General features: G+C 44.4%; 2 protein-coding genes across 3 annotated transcripts in view; one reads left to right on the top strand and one right to left on the bottom strand.

Annotated features, from left to right (window-relative positions):
• Positions 1-4878, top strand: part of ATP8A1 (ATPase phospholipid transporting 8A1) — a 235290-nt gene extending 230412 nt beyond the window's left edge. For both annotated transcript variants that reach the window (XM_032632465.1, XM_032632464.1), the window contains one exon: positions 1065-4878. In XM_032632465.1, the coding sequence (XP_032488356.1) occupies positions 1065-1162 (98 nt within the window). In that variant the 3' untranslated portion in view covers positions 1163-4878. The remainder of the gene's footprint in view (positions 1-1064) is intronic.
• Positions 4879-9698: 4820 nt separating this feature from the next.
• On the bottom strand, positions 9699-14520 carry SHISA3 (shisa family member 3). The gene is made up of 2 exons (XM_032632841.1): positions 13789-14520; positions 9699-11167 (listed from the first exon to the last, which is right to left on the bottom strand). The coding sequence occupies exons 1-2, from the start codon at positions 14063-14065 to the stop codon at positions 10728-10730; spliced, it is 717 nt and encodes a 238-aa protein (XP_032488732.1). The 5' UTR covers positions 14066-14520; the 3' UTR covers positions 9699-10727.
• Positions 14521-15640: the final 1120 nt, after the last annotated feature.

Here is a 15640-nt window from a genome sequence, read left to right as displayed (position 1 = left end):
ATAAATGTTTAAAGAATCCTTTGACCGCAGCCATCTCACTTTCAGCAAAAGAGATAGAGCATTTGAAAATCTTGCTGCTTTCACTTCAAGAAAAATATTCCTGCATGCCCCTTGTTTCCTTAAGTCTTAAAAAGAACCAGTGAAATAAATCTTAACTCTTAAAAGCTCACTCTGTATTGTTAGCTTTCCTACTTGAATAACTTTGCAAGAGCCTTTTCAGCTTTCATACACAATGACATGTATGTGAAACGTCGCACAATTGAAGCATGTATTTTCCCCTTCAAAAATATTTATGAATATTTACAGTTGTAAGAAATTATTAGGTATCACACCCTCTTAACATTTCAAGGATCTAAAAAAGAATATAATATATAAAGCCCTGTAGTAAATGTATGTGTGTTAGTAATATATCATTTGTTTCATGTTATTTCCACATGTAATTTATTTTCATTTATATATACTCATGTTTAATGCTTTTGCTCTTTATACTTCAAGAGGCCTTTTCTAAAGATGTGATTCCCTTGGAGGTCATTTCTTATCCCCAAGCCCCCTTGGACCAGGCTGGGGCATGAGTGAGTTTATTTGTAGATGCTGAGAGCCCAGAATAATGTCTTCTGAGGGAAGGAGAGCGCGCTTCCACTATTCGAAGTTGTGTGTGTTTATCTCCTCCTCTCCCTTGCTTTTATTCTTCCTTCCCTCTCATCCGCCTGATCTATATGGAATACACGCACCCACTTGACTGCACTCCCCACCCCTCTGCTAGTCAGGAAGCAGACATTAGAGGGGCTGGACTTGAGATGCTGAAGGGAGAATTGAGGGGGGCCGAGAGCATCTGTTCGTCTAGGGAACACAGCTCCTAGAATCTAAGCTACCATCGTCTCACTCTTCATTTTGCAGTTGAGTCTATACCTTTTACAGACATTAAAAACTAGTGTCTTCATGCTTTTAAAGGTGGGAAGGATGCATTAGTTCCCCAAGTTAGGAAATGAGCGCTCAACACTCAGAATAACAGAGACTTCCAACGACTTCAAGGTGACCGTTTCTATTTTATCTTTAACTTACAGACGGGTATGCTTTCTCTCAAGATGAAAATGGAATCGTCTCACAGTCTGAAGTGATTAGAGCGTATGATACCACAAAGCAGAGACCCGATGAATGGTGACGGGGGGAGGGATGAGAGGCCAGCTCTGACACATCTCGAAAGGGAGCTCCCAGGTCTTCACCAGAATCTGCTGACCAATTCCAGCCTGGTCCAAGGAGGGGAAATGGATCTGAACTCATCTCATTGACTGACATTCAGATTCATGTATGTTATAGACATAAGCACTGTGCCACTACACTGTAACACCATCTCTTTCAGATTTTCTAAAGTATTTACTAAGTCTTTGAAAACAGAAATGGAAAATGACCTTGCATCTTGCCAGAGTGTTTTCTTAAACTGAGAATAGGTCAGCATTCTTATGCTGTTACTCTGGGGCTGCCACTAACTATCAGTGTCTTGGATATACCACAAAGCGACCGACCTTTACGAATCTCTAAAATGGTAGTAAGTTAAAGGGACTCCTTGATATCCATTTTAGATTTCAGAATATGCTGAGAAAAACCAGCTTTCTTAAGGAAGCGACTCACTGAGCAAAATTTCTAAACAAGACATTAATAATAATAAGTGTTTGTGTCAAAAACTGTCACTATAAATGTTGGCCAAAGAAGTTTAATAAATGTACTTGTCATTCAGTAGTCATTTGCCCAGAAATTTAAGAGAAGGTTTACCTCTAGTTCTGCTGTAAGATCCACATGCCTGACTTTACAAATCTAAGAGTGATTTGCAAACACGAGTATTTCAAGGCATTTGCTACGAAAATCTGTGATGTTGCACCTTTAGCCTTACAAATGCTTCTTTCTCGTTCGTCTTGTCTATTTGTTCAAGTTGCAGTGCACACGTGGTATGTGACTGTCTTTAGGATACTGATTTTTAAAACTGTATTTATGTCTCCATCCTTTCTAATGAGGTTTCATCGTCATTTAGATTTTTCTAACAACCTGGCTTCTGCTGTAGACTGATGTCATTTTGTCTTCGAGTTTTCTCTTTTAAGAAAAATATGCTTACACATTTATGTGAGATTCCCAATGCTTCTGTCCGGGTGTTTGGAATACCATGTTGGATAAATGCATGGGCCTTTGTAATGTCCGTAGACTCAGCTTGTGTCCTGTGTTTTGGTTTTCCCTATCAGTGCCCACTCGAGATGCCTGCTGTCCTCAATGGCACGCCCAGTGTTATGGTGACTGCCCCGTACATAAGACTGAGAATGACTTCACAGTTCACTAGTCAAGCAGCTCCCACAGTTAGTCACACACTGCTAATTGGGACAAATAAGTAGTACCTTTTACCCATTTTAAAAACATCTATTGTACTCATGCCTATAACTTTACAAAGAAAAGTAGATTTTTGTTAATATGCTTTAAAATGTGTGTTCAGCTTAATTATTTTCAGCATTTCCAAGACATCTGAAAAGGCCTATTTTGCCACCAACAATCGATGGTGAAGGGGCTGTTTACAAACCACAACCAGTTTTCTACGCTATTTTTAACATAATGCTTTCATGTGGAAATAAAAAGAATTCTAGCTTTCAGATACACCTCAGAGATTGAAGCAAACTTTTTGCCTTGTATTCAAAAGCCTGTTTGCCTTTAAGTGGACTTACCAGCAAAATTGGTACAACTTCCTCTTAAAAAAAATAAGTCGACTACAAGTGAGAAGACAGGAGATTTTCAGATCACTCCTTGAGTTTAATAATTCCCATCTTTTTCGTCCTTTTTCTCAATCTAGATTTAAAATTCAGCTATATATTATTTCCTTCTCTGTATTTTTAGCTATTTAGTTGCCTGTATGCCTCCCACATTTTCTACACATAAGAGAGGTTATAACATACATAATTTGAACTTAAAGGGGACAAGGAGTTGACATACTTCACTCCCCAGACCCTTCCCATTTGGGGATCAGATTAAGAAAATCATAAATTCAAACATCTGACAAGACCACAGGCGTAAGGGTCTAAGACCATGTTCGAAATTCAGATTTCACAGTCTTTGTCTACTGAGTGACTATTCAGAGCAGCTTTTCTGGGCCTCCATGATGAGAGTTGAGGTCAAACCACAAAAAATGAAAAACAAAAATCAAGTACAACGAATAAGCATTTTTTAAAAAGAAGAAGAATGAGGTACATCCCCCTGGAGGAACGCTTCATAGCAGTTCCAGAAAAGGGCTGCTTCCATTTCCCCTCACCTCATAGGTGACATCCTTCCCCAAAACTTTAATATCAAAATGTGATGAGTGTAATAGAACTGAATTTTGTGACTTAAACGAAACGCTTTGTTTTTATCCTGAAACATGGATCGTTTCTGTGGAGCCCTTCAACATGAGCGGAAGACTCATGGTTAATCATGTGGAAGATCATAATCTGAAACATGACTAATTTATGCCTTTTGGTCCCATGGATCTGCTTTTGAATTATCAACATTAAGTCAGTCTCTTAGCTTCTTGGGTGGGAGTTGGGAGTAGGCAGCAAGGAGTGACCACCTTGGTAAAACTTAAAGATAACATTGCAATTGCAGTGACTTTGTCGTGTTAATTAGAGAAAAACCCTCTGATTCTTTAACCTTGGGTGGGGGGATGGGGGAAGTAACAGAGTTTTACCAGGATGAAAATAAACAGTTGAGGTGACTTTTAACGTGTATTTTCTGAAATAAGGGACACCCTTCGATTAAAAAGTCCCTTGTAGGAACTCCGGCAAATGCTAACACCGTTGCTTTACAGTGTTTACAATTGGGAAAATACTACTTACTGCAGAAAATCCTCATTCATTTCACCCTGAAAAGCTGGAGTTTGCTTCTTTAGTGTTAACTAGTACACAGTGATATTGAGCATGAACTTTCTAAATGTTTTACATACCCATAAAAAAATATATTGGTGTCTCCCACCCAGAAAGATGCTATATGGTAGAAATTATTAGCAGGAAAATGGTGTTTCTCAGGAATGTAGTCAATTTTAAATGACATGTGCTGCCTCCCCTCCCACACGCCACTCTGTCTGATGTGAGCCTGCCTCAGCAACGTGGCAAAGTTAATTGAAAGCTTTTTCTAATGAAGTCAGGTGAACGTGTATGCTATTCAGTATTAGCCATTTACATGAATTGTATGGTCGTTGAATGGACTCAGCGATTCCTCTTAATTTCCAGGGGAAAAAAATGAATTCAAGAAATCAACACTTATTCTGGTCATAACATTTTACATTTTAATTTCGCGATTCTGCATTCTAAATATCCAGTATGAAAGTCACGTGACAGTTCTGCATTTTGTGCACGGTACAGCACTTGTAATCTGTCGTTTAAATATTCTTTCAGGAAACGAATGCCATTCTGAAAGTACTAGATTGCATGTTCACAATTTTTTATTTCTAAAAATGTCATGGTTGTTACAAAGCTAAATAATCATTGGTGTTTATTTTTGTGCAGTTTGCCCTTTGATGTTTCCTGGTTCTAAAACTTATATTAATTACCAAACAAATCTATAATTATGTACAAAATTCATTGAGAAAATTCCCACCCTATTCACATCATATGAACCAGACCTATGGAATTCTTTTTTGTAAATTATTTAATGTAACACCATGCAGTTCGGTGCCTAATAAATGCTTTTTAATGATCAGCATTTCTATAATGCCTCTTAAAGAGACCATAGTCTGATTTTTCTCACGTTAAAATAATTGAAGTCACTTGTGAAACTGTTACACTTTGCTGCATTTTAATTAGCCTTCAACAGCTATTAAAATGGAATGTAAGTTAAATTTTGAAGGAAGGGAAATAAATGTTTTCCAATTTTTGTCTTGATTTATTTTCTATATGAGAGCAGCTGTGTTTTTGATAGGTTTATGGTTTGCATGAATTAATATGTAAAGTGGCCTAGGCCAGTGCATGGCTATTGCTGTAAATCTTGATGTTTATTTCTGCCTTATAAAAGTCTCTCATGGCCTACCTGGAATTTCATATTCAGTGGACAAATTAATCGGTCCTCCACACAACTTTTTTTTAATAAGTAAATTATTTTACAAACAAATTTGAACTAATTTAATTGAAACTTTTGTTTAGCTTGCCTCTAACAACTTTTCTTAACAAAGCTCACAAAACTTCTCAGCAAGTAAGTCTCCCTTAAGTAGGAAAAAAAAAAAAGCTAGATTTCATACTTGCTTACTTTGAATTAACAGCAACTTTCCATAGGTAAATCTCTTGCAAAGATGTGAGCAGAATATTTAAAAATATATATTTTTATGTTTCATGATTCTAGACTAGAAGCCATAAATGCAGTAAATACTGTTTGTTGTTTGTTTTACTACTTCAAGCTTCATTTTTCATATTTTCAAGTTTATTAGGTTAAAAAAAGCAGCCTTGGAAGGCAGCTACTATGGAAAATTGCAGTTTGCATTAAAGATAAAATAGTATTTTCAACTCCATGAAAAACCATTCCTGCTGAAACTGCTGTAGAAATTGTGAAGCTGCGTGAGTGGAGAGTATTGAATCTGTGATTATAGTAGTTTTCTCAGGTGTGTTTATCTCGATGTTCAATGCACTGTTTTATAAATAGTTATTAAAGTCGAGTAATATTCAATTCTGTGCAGTGTTATGTGTCATTGGCCTTTTGTGAATGTGCATGTTTTAAACGGCAAATTTTAAACATTTTGTTCTCTGTTGTTAAAAATGAAATAAACTTTACCATTACATAAAGAAACTTGTTCAAGATTTAATTGCTAGTTTTAGAAACTATATTGCTTTATAAAACCCCCAAATCTGCTCTGACTATAGTCTGAGAAGGTGTATCTGTTTAATAACAATATTAACATTTTGTTTACAACCCCAGTGATATACAAAATATCCCTGCATTGTAATCCCATTCAACCCAACATAAAGTGGGGTATATTAACTCTAGTTTTGTATGAGCTGGTAGTTTTGATAATTAAGTATCAAAAAAAACGATTTTTAAAATAAAATTACCATACTTTGATTCTTCAGTCAGAAAAGCCTCCCAGGATTGTCCTCATTACAGATTTAGATCGGCCTCTAAGTCAACAGCTAATTCACGGCTCCTTCCTTTCACATAGCATGAATGTCTTAAGTTTTCTAAACCCACCGAAAATTTTTAAGTATATGAGAAAGTGGCCGCATTTAGCTAATAAAATTTGAAGGAAGTAACCAGAAGATACTAAAATTGCCACGTGAGACAAAAATACAGGAAACATTGGAAATGTGGACAAGAGCTTAATCAAAAATAACTATTGTTTGGTAAAAGGAACTGAAATGCAATTTGGAAAACTGCTAGAACAGGATTAGTTCACAGGCAAGCGCTGGGCAAGCAGTGTGAGCAGCCTCTGGTTTCATAAGAGCGAGGGGCAGTGTGTGCTTTGCTGTCTGGGGCCCGACTTCCTTTCCCACCGCCTTTCCAAGGGCAACGATTGAGTGTGGGTCCCCCCGCCCCATGCAAAACCACAGCAAAACAGTGTTCAGAAAAGTTACCTGTGAATTATGTCAAATATTTTCACATTCAACTCCATCCCCCTTAAAATAAGCACCGTCATCTAATACCACCATAAGGAAACAGCAAATTCAATGCGTCATCCCCATTTAAAGTTTGTTTTTATGTGCTTATGGCATCTCAGACCTAAAGCTTCCATTTCAGTAATACAGAGCCACTCATTTTAGTGAAGAAAGGTCTTCCTAACCTGGATCATTTCACTAAAAAGCTAATAAAAATTGTTGGAAAATGAAATATTTTTTACCCTTCAGTCTTTATTTCAAGTACAAACTATATAACCAGCAACTCAAATAAAAAATTCTCTGTCAGAATAATTTCATTAATAACTGTTTAACTGCAATTTTGAAAGTGTTATACATAAAAATATGGGACAGTTTGTTCCCTTAATAGTTAAGTAAGTAAATCCTTATTTTTCCTGAACATATACTAAATAAGCTTTTTAGGTTATGCATAGGTAAACTGATCTGGACCCGGTGAAATGTATCATACTCCTAATTGTGATTGTATATATTTTCAGGAAACTTTTTGGTTGTCTGGTTTTAGAGAGAAAATTTCCTATAGATTTAAGTCAATCTGGCCAATTCTCCACCATGAGGAATAGCTAAGAATAACATCACTGAAAAAGAAACAGGTGGGAAAATAAGAGGGAACACCTATGCATTTGGACAGCTACAAATACAATGGGTTGGGTTTGGAGTGAATAACCATTTTAAAGCAAATTTATTAAATACATTTTTCTAAAGCAGATGATAAAATAAATCCACAGGCCATGAGTGCAGGGTGGGAGGGTGCTCTGTCGCAGTTAATAAGGAGAAGTTGGCCAGGTATCGAAGGAGGCCGTGGATTACCAGAGACTAACTCTCATCAAACCGTCGGGCCGTTTTCTCTGTCCCCTGCACTCCAATCAGCGTTGGATCTGCCCTCCCACAGAACTCAGTCCTGCATTTATATGCTGGGGTATTTCATCTGCTTTCTATTGTGTATCGTGGACTTACTACACAGCTCCCTCCCCTCTAGATTGCAAGTGATTTGAGAGTGCTTCTGACTTCTGATTCGTCAAGACAACCCTCAGCAATAGGGTGCCATCAACATCTTCATTTTATAAATGAGAAGACTGAGACACAGTGATGTTTTAAAGTAAGTTGCCCAAAGCCACTCAGCTTATGGGTAACAGACCCAGGAAACTAACCCAGACACTCTGACTCCAAAATCCATCTAAATCACCCTCTGCTCTCTCAAGTGTCTCAGGTATAAAGGGAGAAATGTTTGTCCTCTAGTGTTTCTACTTGTGCTCTGTATTAGTCTACGTTCTCATAATGTAGCACCAATCCTATTGATGGTTACAATCCCCTCTATCTGCAGGGTATGTACCATATTACAGTCAATCACTCCTCCCCAAATAGATTTTCTGAAAAGTAGGTTGGATAATTTTTTCCTGAGAAAATTAGGCCTTCTAGGTACATGCCATAAAGTTAATGTAGAGTTTCAAAGCAGACTGCCTGGGTTCAGATCCTGGCTCTATTATTGTTGACCTTGGGCACAGTGTCCAACCTTTCTGCTTTGCTTTCTTTAGCTGCAAAATAGGTGTGATAATAGTCCCGACTTACGGCTTGTGAAGATTAAGTGATACACGTCATACAGCACACACATGGTTCTTAATAAATGTTACCCATTATTTGCATAACTACTTTTCAAAATATGGAACTTCTGTTTTTCAGAGATCCTACAATGCATGGGACAGTGCACCCAACAAAGATTTGATGTCCAGGGGCATGACTTTGAAATGTCCCTCCATTCCTTTCGGTGGAAAAACCTAATCCCATCGTACTGAAAAAGTGCTTTCCCCACTGCCTTAATATACACTGAATTTTCCAGATATGAAACAACTGTGCAAATCAAAAGAAGATCAAACTTTGCTTCATTTGGAAAAAGCATCACATTAACAGCAGAGCGCCTCTGGGGTGTGAGTTGCCAGTGTAGCAAACCTGTTCCCTTGCTGTTTGACTATGGTTATGCATACAGCTCCAGGACTGACTAGCTGTGGGACCTCGGGCTAGTTACTACACTCCTGCATGCCTCGGTTTCCAAATCTGTAAAAATAGGAATTATAATACCTCCCTGTTGCATTGCTTACAGATAAAATGAGTTAGTACATGTAAATATTTAGAATAGTGTTTGGGTCATAAAAGCCCAGTAAAGATTAACTTTAAAATATCAAAGGAGCAGAATGTAACAAACATAAATAAAGCCAGCCTAATAACACAGGAGTGAGTTCCAGAACTTCTCACAAATGTTTATCCTTTCACATTCAGCCTTTACTCCCTCCCTCCCTCCCTCCCTCCCTCCTTCCCTCCTTCCTCCCTCCCTCCTTCCCTCTCTCCCTTCCTGCCTTCCCTTTATTCCTGAATTATTGGGGCTATCCTGGGATACCTGGAAGTCAGGCCACTGTTAATTGAAAGCAGGGGACTAGAAGTCAGAGGTCCTCTGCCATCAGAGTGGGCAAAGGCATAGTATCTTCCAACTTGTTTCCTCAACTAGAAAGCAAAGGGCAAGGCCAGATGACTTTCCCTAGGTCAGAATTCCACCTCTAAGTAGCTGTATTTGACAAGAGCTGTTGAGGATGTCATATGATAGTATGAATTCATATAAACCTGGGTTTTCAAAGGACATCCGTAAGGGACAGGAGGCAACAAAACTGAAGGAGATGAGCCAGGTCGGGGAGACCGGGCAGGAGGCTGGCAAAAGGCAACTGTCCTCTCCGAAAAGGACCTCCTGACCCCCTGGCAGAGCAGGACCCTTGGTGCTACATCCTTTTCCTGCCACGAGAAGCCAAAAATCAGATTCTTATGAGAAATGTCCCAATTTTTAGATCTATGCAAATAACACATCTGAGGGCTGAAGCCCACAGGCTGATATCTCCATAAAAATTCACTTCCTTGGCTGCTTTCAGGAGTCCCGCTGCAGAAAATACCTTTCTAACGTAATTCAAAATCAGTGTAGGATTTTCTTCATTTCAAATTACGAAGTGTTAGGCAAAGACATTTCCTTTTACTGAATAGCAAAGAGTATCATTAAGACGATAAAATGAAGCACTTTGATCTAAACTTTCAAAGAGATTTCACGAAAACATAAAAGATTTTATTTATTCTAATCCAGCAGGATATATGCCCAAATATTTAGTCATCAGACATGGAATTCAGTGGCACTTAAGATACATAATATCAGATGATTATAGCCGAAGCTGGACTTTGAACTCCACACTTATTATTAACATAAAAAATGACAGTGCGACCACTAATTAGTACCGTCAAGGTGGTAAATACATTAAATTACAAATCTTTACATTTGTACATAAGTCATTTTACAAATAAATGTTTTAAGAACCAACTGTCCAACTTTCATTTAAACACTAAATGTTGCTGAACAAAAAGTCTGCAATAAATACTCCCTCGGGTGGGTGGGGGAAATGCTTTTACGTAAGATCTCTGTTACAATGAATATCTAAGTAAATATGTAAAATGTTAAACTTCTCAGGTGGTTATTGAAATCTTGTATTCTCAAGACGCTCTTATATTTTAAACAAAATTTAGCTATTAATTTAAAAAGTAACTGTTCCCATGATGCTAATATTATTCACAGTTAAGTTGCTCCCCAAATTATAAATAGGTTGTTCACTGTCCCCTCAGTTTACTTAGCAATTAATTTTTAAGTGAACCTTCAATAATTACAATCGGGTATATTTCTTGGTTTATTTTTATATATATTTGTATTATCACTCACTAAACAACTTATAATGAAAAAAGAACAACGTAGGCCTTTTCTAAGCAGGATAGCTGAGTTGTCCAATAAAACATCTTCAGCCAATTTGTAACTTTAAAGTCGGACTGCTGCCTATTTTGAATAAAAGTAACATAAATTGAAATGTAATAGTCACCATGTTTTCAAAGACAGAAAGCAATTCTCTAACAGCCATTCTGCGACTGGAGCCAGGAACCTCAAGATTAGAAGGGGCTGTATTTTCCTTGCGCTCTTCTCCATGACATTGCTGGGTTCAAGGGAAATTTCCTCAGAAATCCTGGTGGCCGTGGCAGCAGCGTCCGTGGGTCTGCCATTGCACTACGCGGTGGATCTGTAGCCATGGCCTGTCAACTGGAACTGAAGTCTGGACAGCTCTTCCCAGGCAGTGGTGGCTCCTGCTGGAGTGGGTAAGCAAAGTACTGGGGTGACACCAGGAAACCGGACGGTTGGGTCAGGTGGATTGGGTGGCCTGTGGTATAAGGCGGGGGTGGTGAGGGCACCAGGCAGCCTGGCTCTGCTCTGGCAAAGGAGAACCTTCGGATGGAGCCCCCTGTGGAGCTGGAGCTGGTGGCCGTGCTGGACTGCCTAGAAGGTGCCCTGAGGTTCGTGGAGGTCAGGATCATGGGAAGGGTCTCCGTCTGATAGGTGCGGAGCGAGAAGCGGATTGGCTGCTGCGAGGGCTCCTTGGGTCTCAAGCAGGTGCAGCAATAAACAGCCACTAAAGAGCCCAGGATGATGAAGGCGATGAAGATGGAGCCAACGATCAGGAAGGGAACGTACACAGGCTCTAAAAGGCAAAAACAGGCACAGATGCTGGGACTAGAGTCTCCCAAACTCTGGGCTGCTTAGGGGTGGGAGGTGGGAGGTCCACATCACCACCCTTGTCAGCCCAGCTTCTCAGAGCCTGTTACTGGCAACCTCTGAAGTGCAAACTGTGATGATGGAATATTCTTGTTCCTAGCAGGGAGGAAGCAAACTGATACTGTAGACTCTGTTAGCAATTAGCCATCACACTGCACATCTGGAAGTCGGAACAGACTCTATCCTCCCGTTCACGCACTGGAGAGAGGGAAAGGATGAGTTTGGGGGGTTACTATAACACTGGTTTTCAATCTGGGTTTTAGTAGTTTTATCACGGTGGGGCTCTTAAGGGCTCTAACGCTGAAAATCCATCTCCTATCCAAGAATCTCCAATCTAAGCAAAGAGAGCTGGGCCTGTTAAATGAAACCCCCGGGAATTTACAAGACTACAGAAAGAACAGGATAAAGAAATCCATAGTGGGCCCCAATTAACTGTGTCTCCTACTGCATCACAAGTTGTCACCTCTGGATACTTCTTTCCAGAAACAATTTGGGATGCCTCCTCCAGCTGCCATGCTTCTGCCTCCCAATTCCCACCCAAATTCTGGGAAGGTCAGGCTGAACCTTGGATAGATCGTGATGCTTGGTGTTAGTGGCCCAGACTTTCCGGGAGAGCACCCGTCAGAGTTAACCCCAGTTTCCTTCTCTATGTAAGGCAGACATAAAATTTCCTACCCCAGAGGCACCCCCGGGGCAATCCTCCAGGTGTGTCCCCTGCCTGATAGAGCCACACTTGGATGCAAACCTCTGGCTTAGAGGTAGATGAAAGCAAGCCTGCACTGACAGGCCCTACTGTGTGCCTGGCTCTTTCGTATTTATTGTCGGATTCATGGAGACCCGGTGAGGTGGGCGTGATACTCTGTTTTCCAGATGTGGAAGCACATTGGAGAGTTGTTGACTTTCCCAAAGACACCCAGGCAGTGAGCGACAGGTAACTATCCACCCCAAGATCCGTGGGCTCCTGGGTGTAAGCTCACCCATTCTGCCCCATTTACCAGCACCCCGTGGAAGGCAAGTCTAAAGTGACGAACTACGTACTCGGCACCTTGCTAAGCATTCACGCACTCCTTTAATGCACAGCCTAACTCCTCTGAGCGCTATATGCCCATTTTAGAGTTGAGAAGAGGCCCAGAGAAGTTAAGTAACTTGCCCAAGGTTACAAGCTGGCGAGCGAGAGAGCCACGGGTCCTGAGACTTCCTCAGATCCCACCCAGCCTTGGTGAGAGAGGAGGCTGCCTCACCTGCTGCAGAGCTCGCCCTAGGAGGCCCGGATGGAGGCCCTGCTGGAGGCCGGGCACTCACGACTGCTCTGCAGAGAGCTACCGGGCGCCCCAGGGTGAGTGGAGTAAAGCCACGGAAAGAGTTTGTATTTTCCTAACAGGCCAGGCCGGCCTAGAGTTCTCTCCTTTCCACTGAACATCTTTTTCCCAGAAGCCTCTTCCCCAATCCTGCAGATTGGTATTTTGCCCTCCAAAGTTAAATTCCTTGGAAGTCTAATGGGGTTCTAAGGAAGGGCTGGCCCCCCTTTCCTCTGGGTTGTCAGTCTCGGGGGACGGGGGCTCCAGCGCCATCAATTATCTCTCCAGCCTCTCCCCGTCTTTCCCAGGGACCGTCTTTTGCCGGCCTCAGACCTCCGCTCCGGAGTTCTGGGGTGTCACGGCCCTTAGCTCCGCCCGCTCCTCCGGTCTCCCGGCCATAAAACCATCGCCTGTAGCTCTAAAGGGTTGCCCTGAAGTTCCGATTCAGGTGGAAAGCTTTTTTCTTTTTTTTTTTTTTAAGGTGTAAAATCTCTCTGCTGGGATCGTGATTTATTCCGCTCTGAAGTTAGTGGAAATTTGACCCGCGTTTTCCGATGTGAGAATAGGGGGCGGGGAAACCCCTGCGACCCCGGTTTCTAAATCTCCAGCTAGAGGACCTGGGCATTTCTGAAAAGCGTGACAATAGGGGGTGGGCCGGAGAGGGTAATTCGATGCAGAGAAATGAAAGGAAGTCGGGAGAATAGGGCAGCGGCTTAGAAACGCTACCAAAAGGCCACCAAAAAAAAAAAAAAAAAAAGTGTCTGAAGTTCCTTACGCCCGTGAGGCTACAGATAAGCGCGCCCCAAGAGTTGCGTTCCCTGCGCCATGGGCACTTCTCAAAGCTCCCGGAGCGCCCAGGGCGCGCGCTGGGGCACCCTCACCGTCCTTTAAAACCTAAGTCCAGCCTTGCGCTGCCCCTACAGCCCTTGTCTGCAATGTCGCGAGCGCCCGAGGCTCCCGCTCTCTTCCCCGGGGTCACCGGATGCAAGCTCCGCGGTCCTCACTGTCCCTTGAAATTTTTCTCTTGGGCAGACCCGCGGAAACCGCTTGTGGCGGGAATCGGGACTGCAAAGGAATAGGGCCCGACCTGAAACGCGACCACCCACTCCTCCCTTGATCCTCCCACCTCTAGCCTCCCCTTTGCTCAGACCCGGGAAAGCCTGGCACGCCTGTCCGCGCGCACACCGGCCGGCACACACGGCAGCCCGGGCGGCCGGGCGGGGTCTGCCTCCCGTGGGCCCGCACTCACGCGCCGTGATGCCCGGGTGCTCCAGCTCGCCGCGGTCATTGGTGCAGCCGCCCTGCTCCAGCCTGGCGTCGGCCGCGGCGCAGCAGTAGCGCAGCGCGCACGATCCGCAGCAGATGGTGGCGTCCAGCGTGTCGAAGTCCTCCGGGCACTGGAAGCCCTCGTGGTAGTTGCCCTGCACGTCCACCCAGCCGTGGCAGTACTCTCCGGACTGCTGGGCGTCCGCCGGACCCCCGCGCAGCCAGCCCAAGAGGAGGCAGAGGGCCAGCAGCGCCCCCATCGCCGCGGACGCGCTGGGCGGCCGAGAGGGGCACGCGGCTGGAGAGCGAAGGGCTGAGCCGGGGCTCCGGGCGCCCCGCGGTTCCGCCTCCCCCCGGGGCGCGGCCTGGGCAGCTGCCCCGGCGGCCAAGGCCACTCCCGCGAGGTTTAGCGGGGGCCAGAGAGAAGGAAGGGGCTGCGCGGCGGGCTCCACAGGCCGAGGGTCGGCATGGTGCGCGGGGGCGAGTGGGCAAGGGCCGGCGGAAGGCGCCGACCGAGTCTGAGGCTGGGGCTGCTGCAGCGGCCCTTTGCCCGGCTCATAACGCTCCCGGCGCGAGGGGCGCGCCCAGCCCTCGGCCACCTACCGCCCCACTCCTCACGGGAGCCATCGCGCCCGGGTCTGGCAACTGCCGGGCCGCGCAGTACCCCGACTTGCGTCCGTTGCCGGGTCCAGAGCGGAGCCCGAAGGCAGGAGGATGGGAGATGCCCTCGTGCGGAGCCCCGGGACAGGCGGCCCCCCGCCCCCCCCGCCCCTGTCTGTCACGGGAGCTGGAGTCCGCGTGGCCGCGGCCAAGTACAAACGGCCCCCCGGTTGCTGACAGCTCTGCCTCCACGGCGTCCTTTAAAAAGGAAGAGGGAGGGGAGAGAGCGAGGGTTAAGAAAGAGTCCGCCTCCGGGGCGCGCCGCCGGGGCTAATCACAGCGGGCGCGGCGCGACCGCCGGTCCTGTGCGCCCTCTGGTTCGCGCGCCCCCCTCCGCCTTTCCGGGCCACCCCCGCCCAGCACGCTCCCCCAGGACTCTACCCTAAACCTGGGGCATCAGGCCCTCTCCACGCACACCTTCCAGCTCTCGCACAGCCCAGCAAACTCCGCAGAGGGCCAGGGCCGCCGGGTCTCTGCATCTATCCACGCGCGTTAGCGCGCGGGTGGAGACCAGGGCTTTGCTTTTTAGGGATGTAATCAAAAACGAACTCGGTAACTGGGGTTTGTAGAATCTTCTGTCGTCTGTTGCACAGATCTGGCCTCGTTCCTGGGACACCTGTTCTGAGGGTTCTGGGCGGATAGCATACTTTCTAGGGCCCGCCCACATCTTGCGCTGAGTTTTCCACCTAAGTTTCTACTTTTTCCAGAAGGGACGGCACATTTTCACGAATGTACACACACTCGCACTCTCCCCCGCCCCCCTAACCCGAACGCCACCGGGCGAAGAATCGCCGGTCACCTCCGCCTGCCGAGGGCAGCTCGCAAAACCTCAAAGAGCACGACTTCTCCATTCGCGCCCGCAAAAGAAATAAAAGAACAAAATTAATGATAATTGAGCAGATCTGAACTTCTGTTCGGGCAAAGAAACACATTTATTTAAATGATGTGTCCCCCGTGTGCTATTTTCAGGGGCACTGCTCCTTTGGCGGCGTAAGTGCCTTATGAAACCGGCGTTATGTGAAACCTGGGCTCAACTCAAGAATTTATTTTTACGGCATCCTGAACTTCCTGTCATCGTTTATTCGTACGTGTGAATATGTCCCGCGTATCTCCACCTATTTGTCAAACACGCTGAATGCCCGTGTCACTGATTTAGCTGTTGGCAAGTTGAGTGA

The sequence above is a fragment of the Phocoena sinus genome, chromosome 5, assembly GCF_008692025.1.
Source record: "Phocoena sinus isolate mPhoSin1 chromosome 5, mPhoSin1.pri, whole genome shotgun sequence".
NCBI classification, from domain to species: domain Eukaryota; kingdom Metazoa; phylum Chordata; class Mammalia; order Artiodactyla; family Phocoenidae; genus Phocoena; species Phocoena sinus.
The sequence above is the reverse complement of the archived record's forward strand: the minus strand, read 5'-3'. Positions and strand labels throughout refer to the sequence as shown.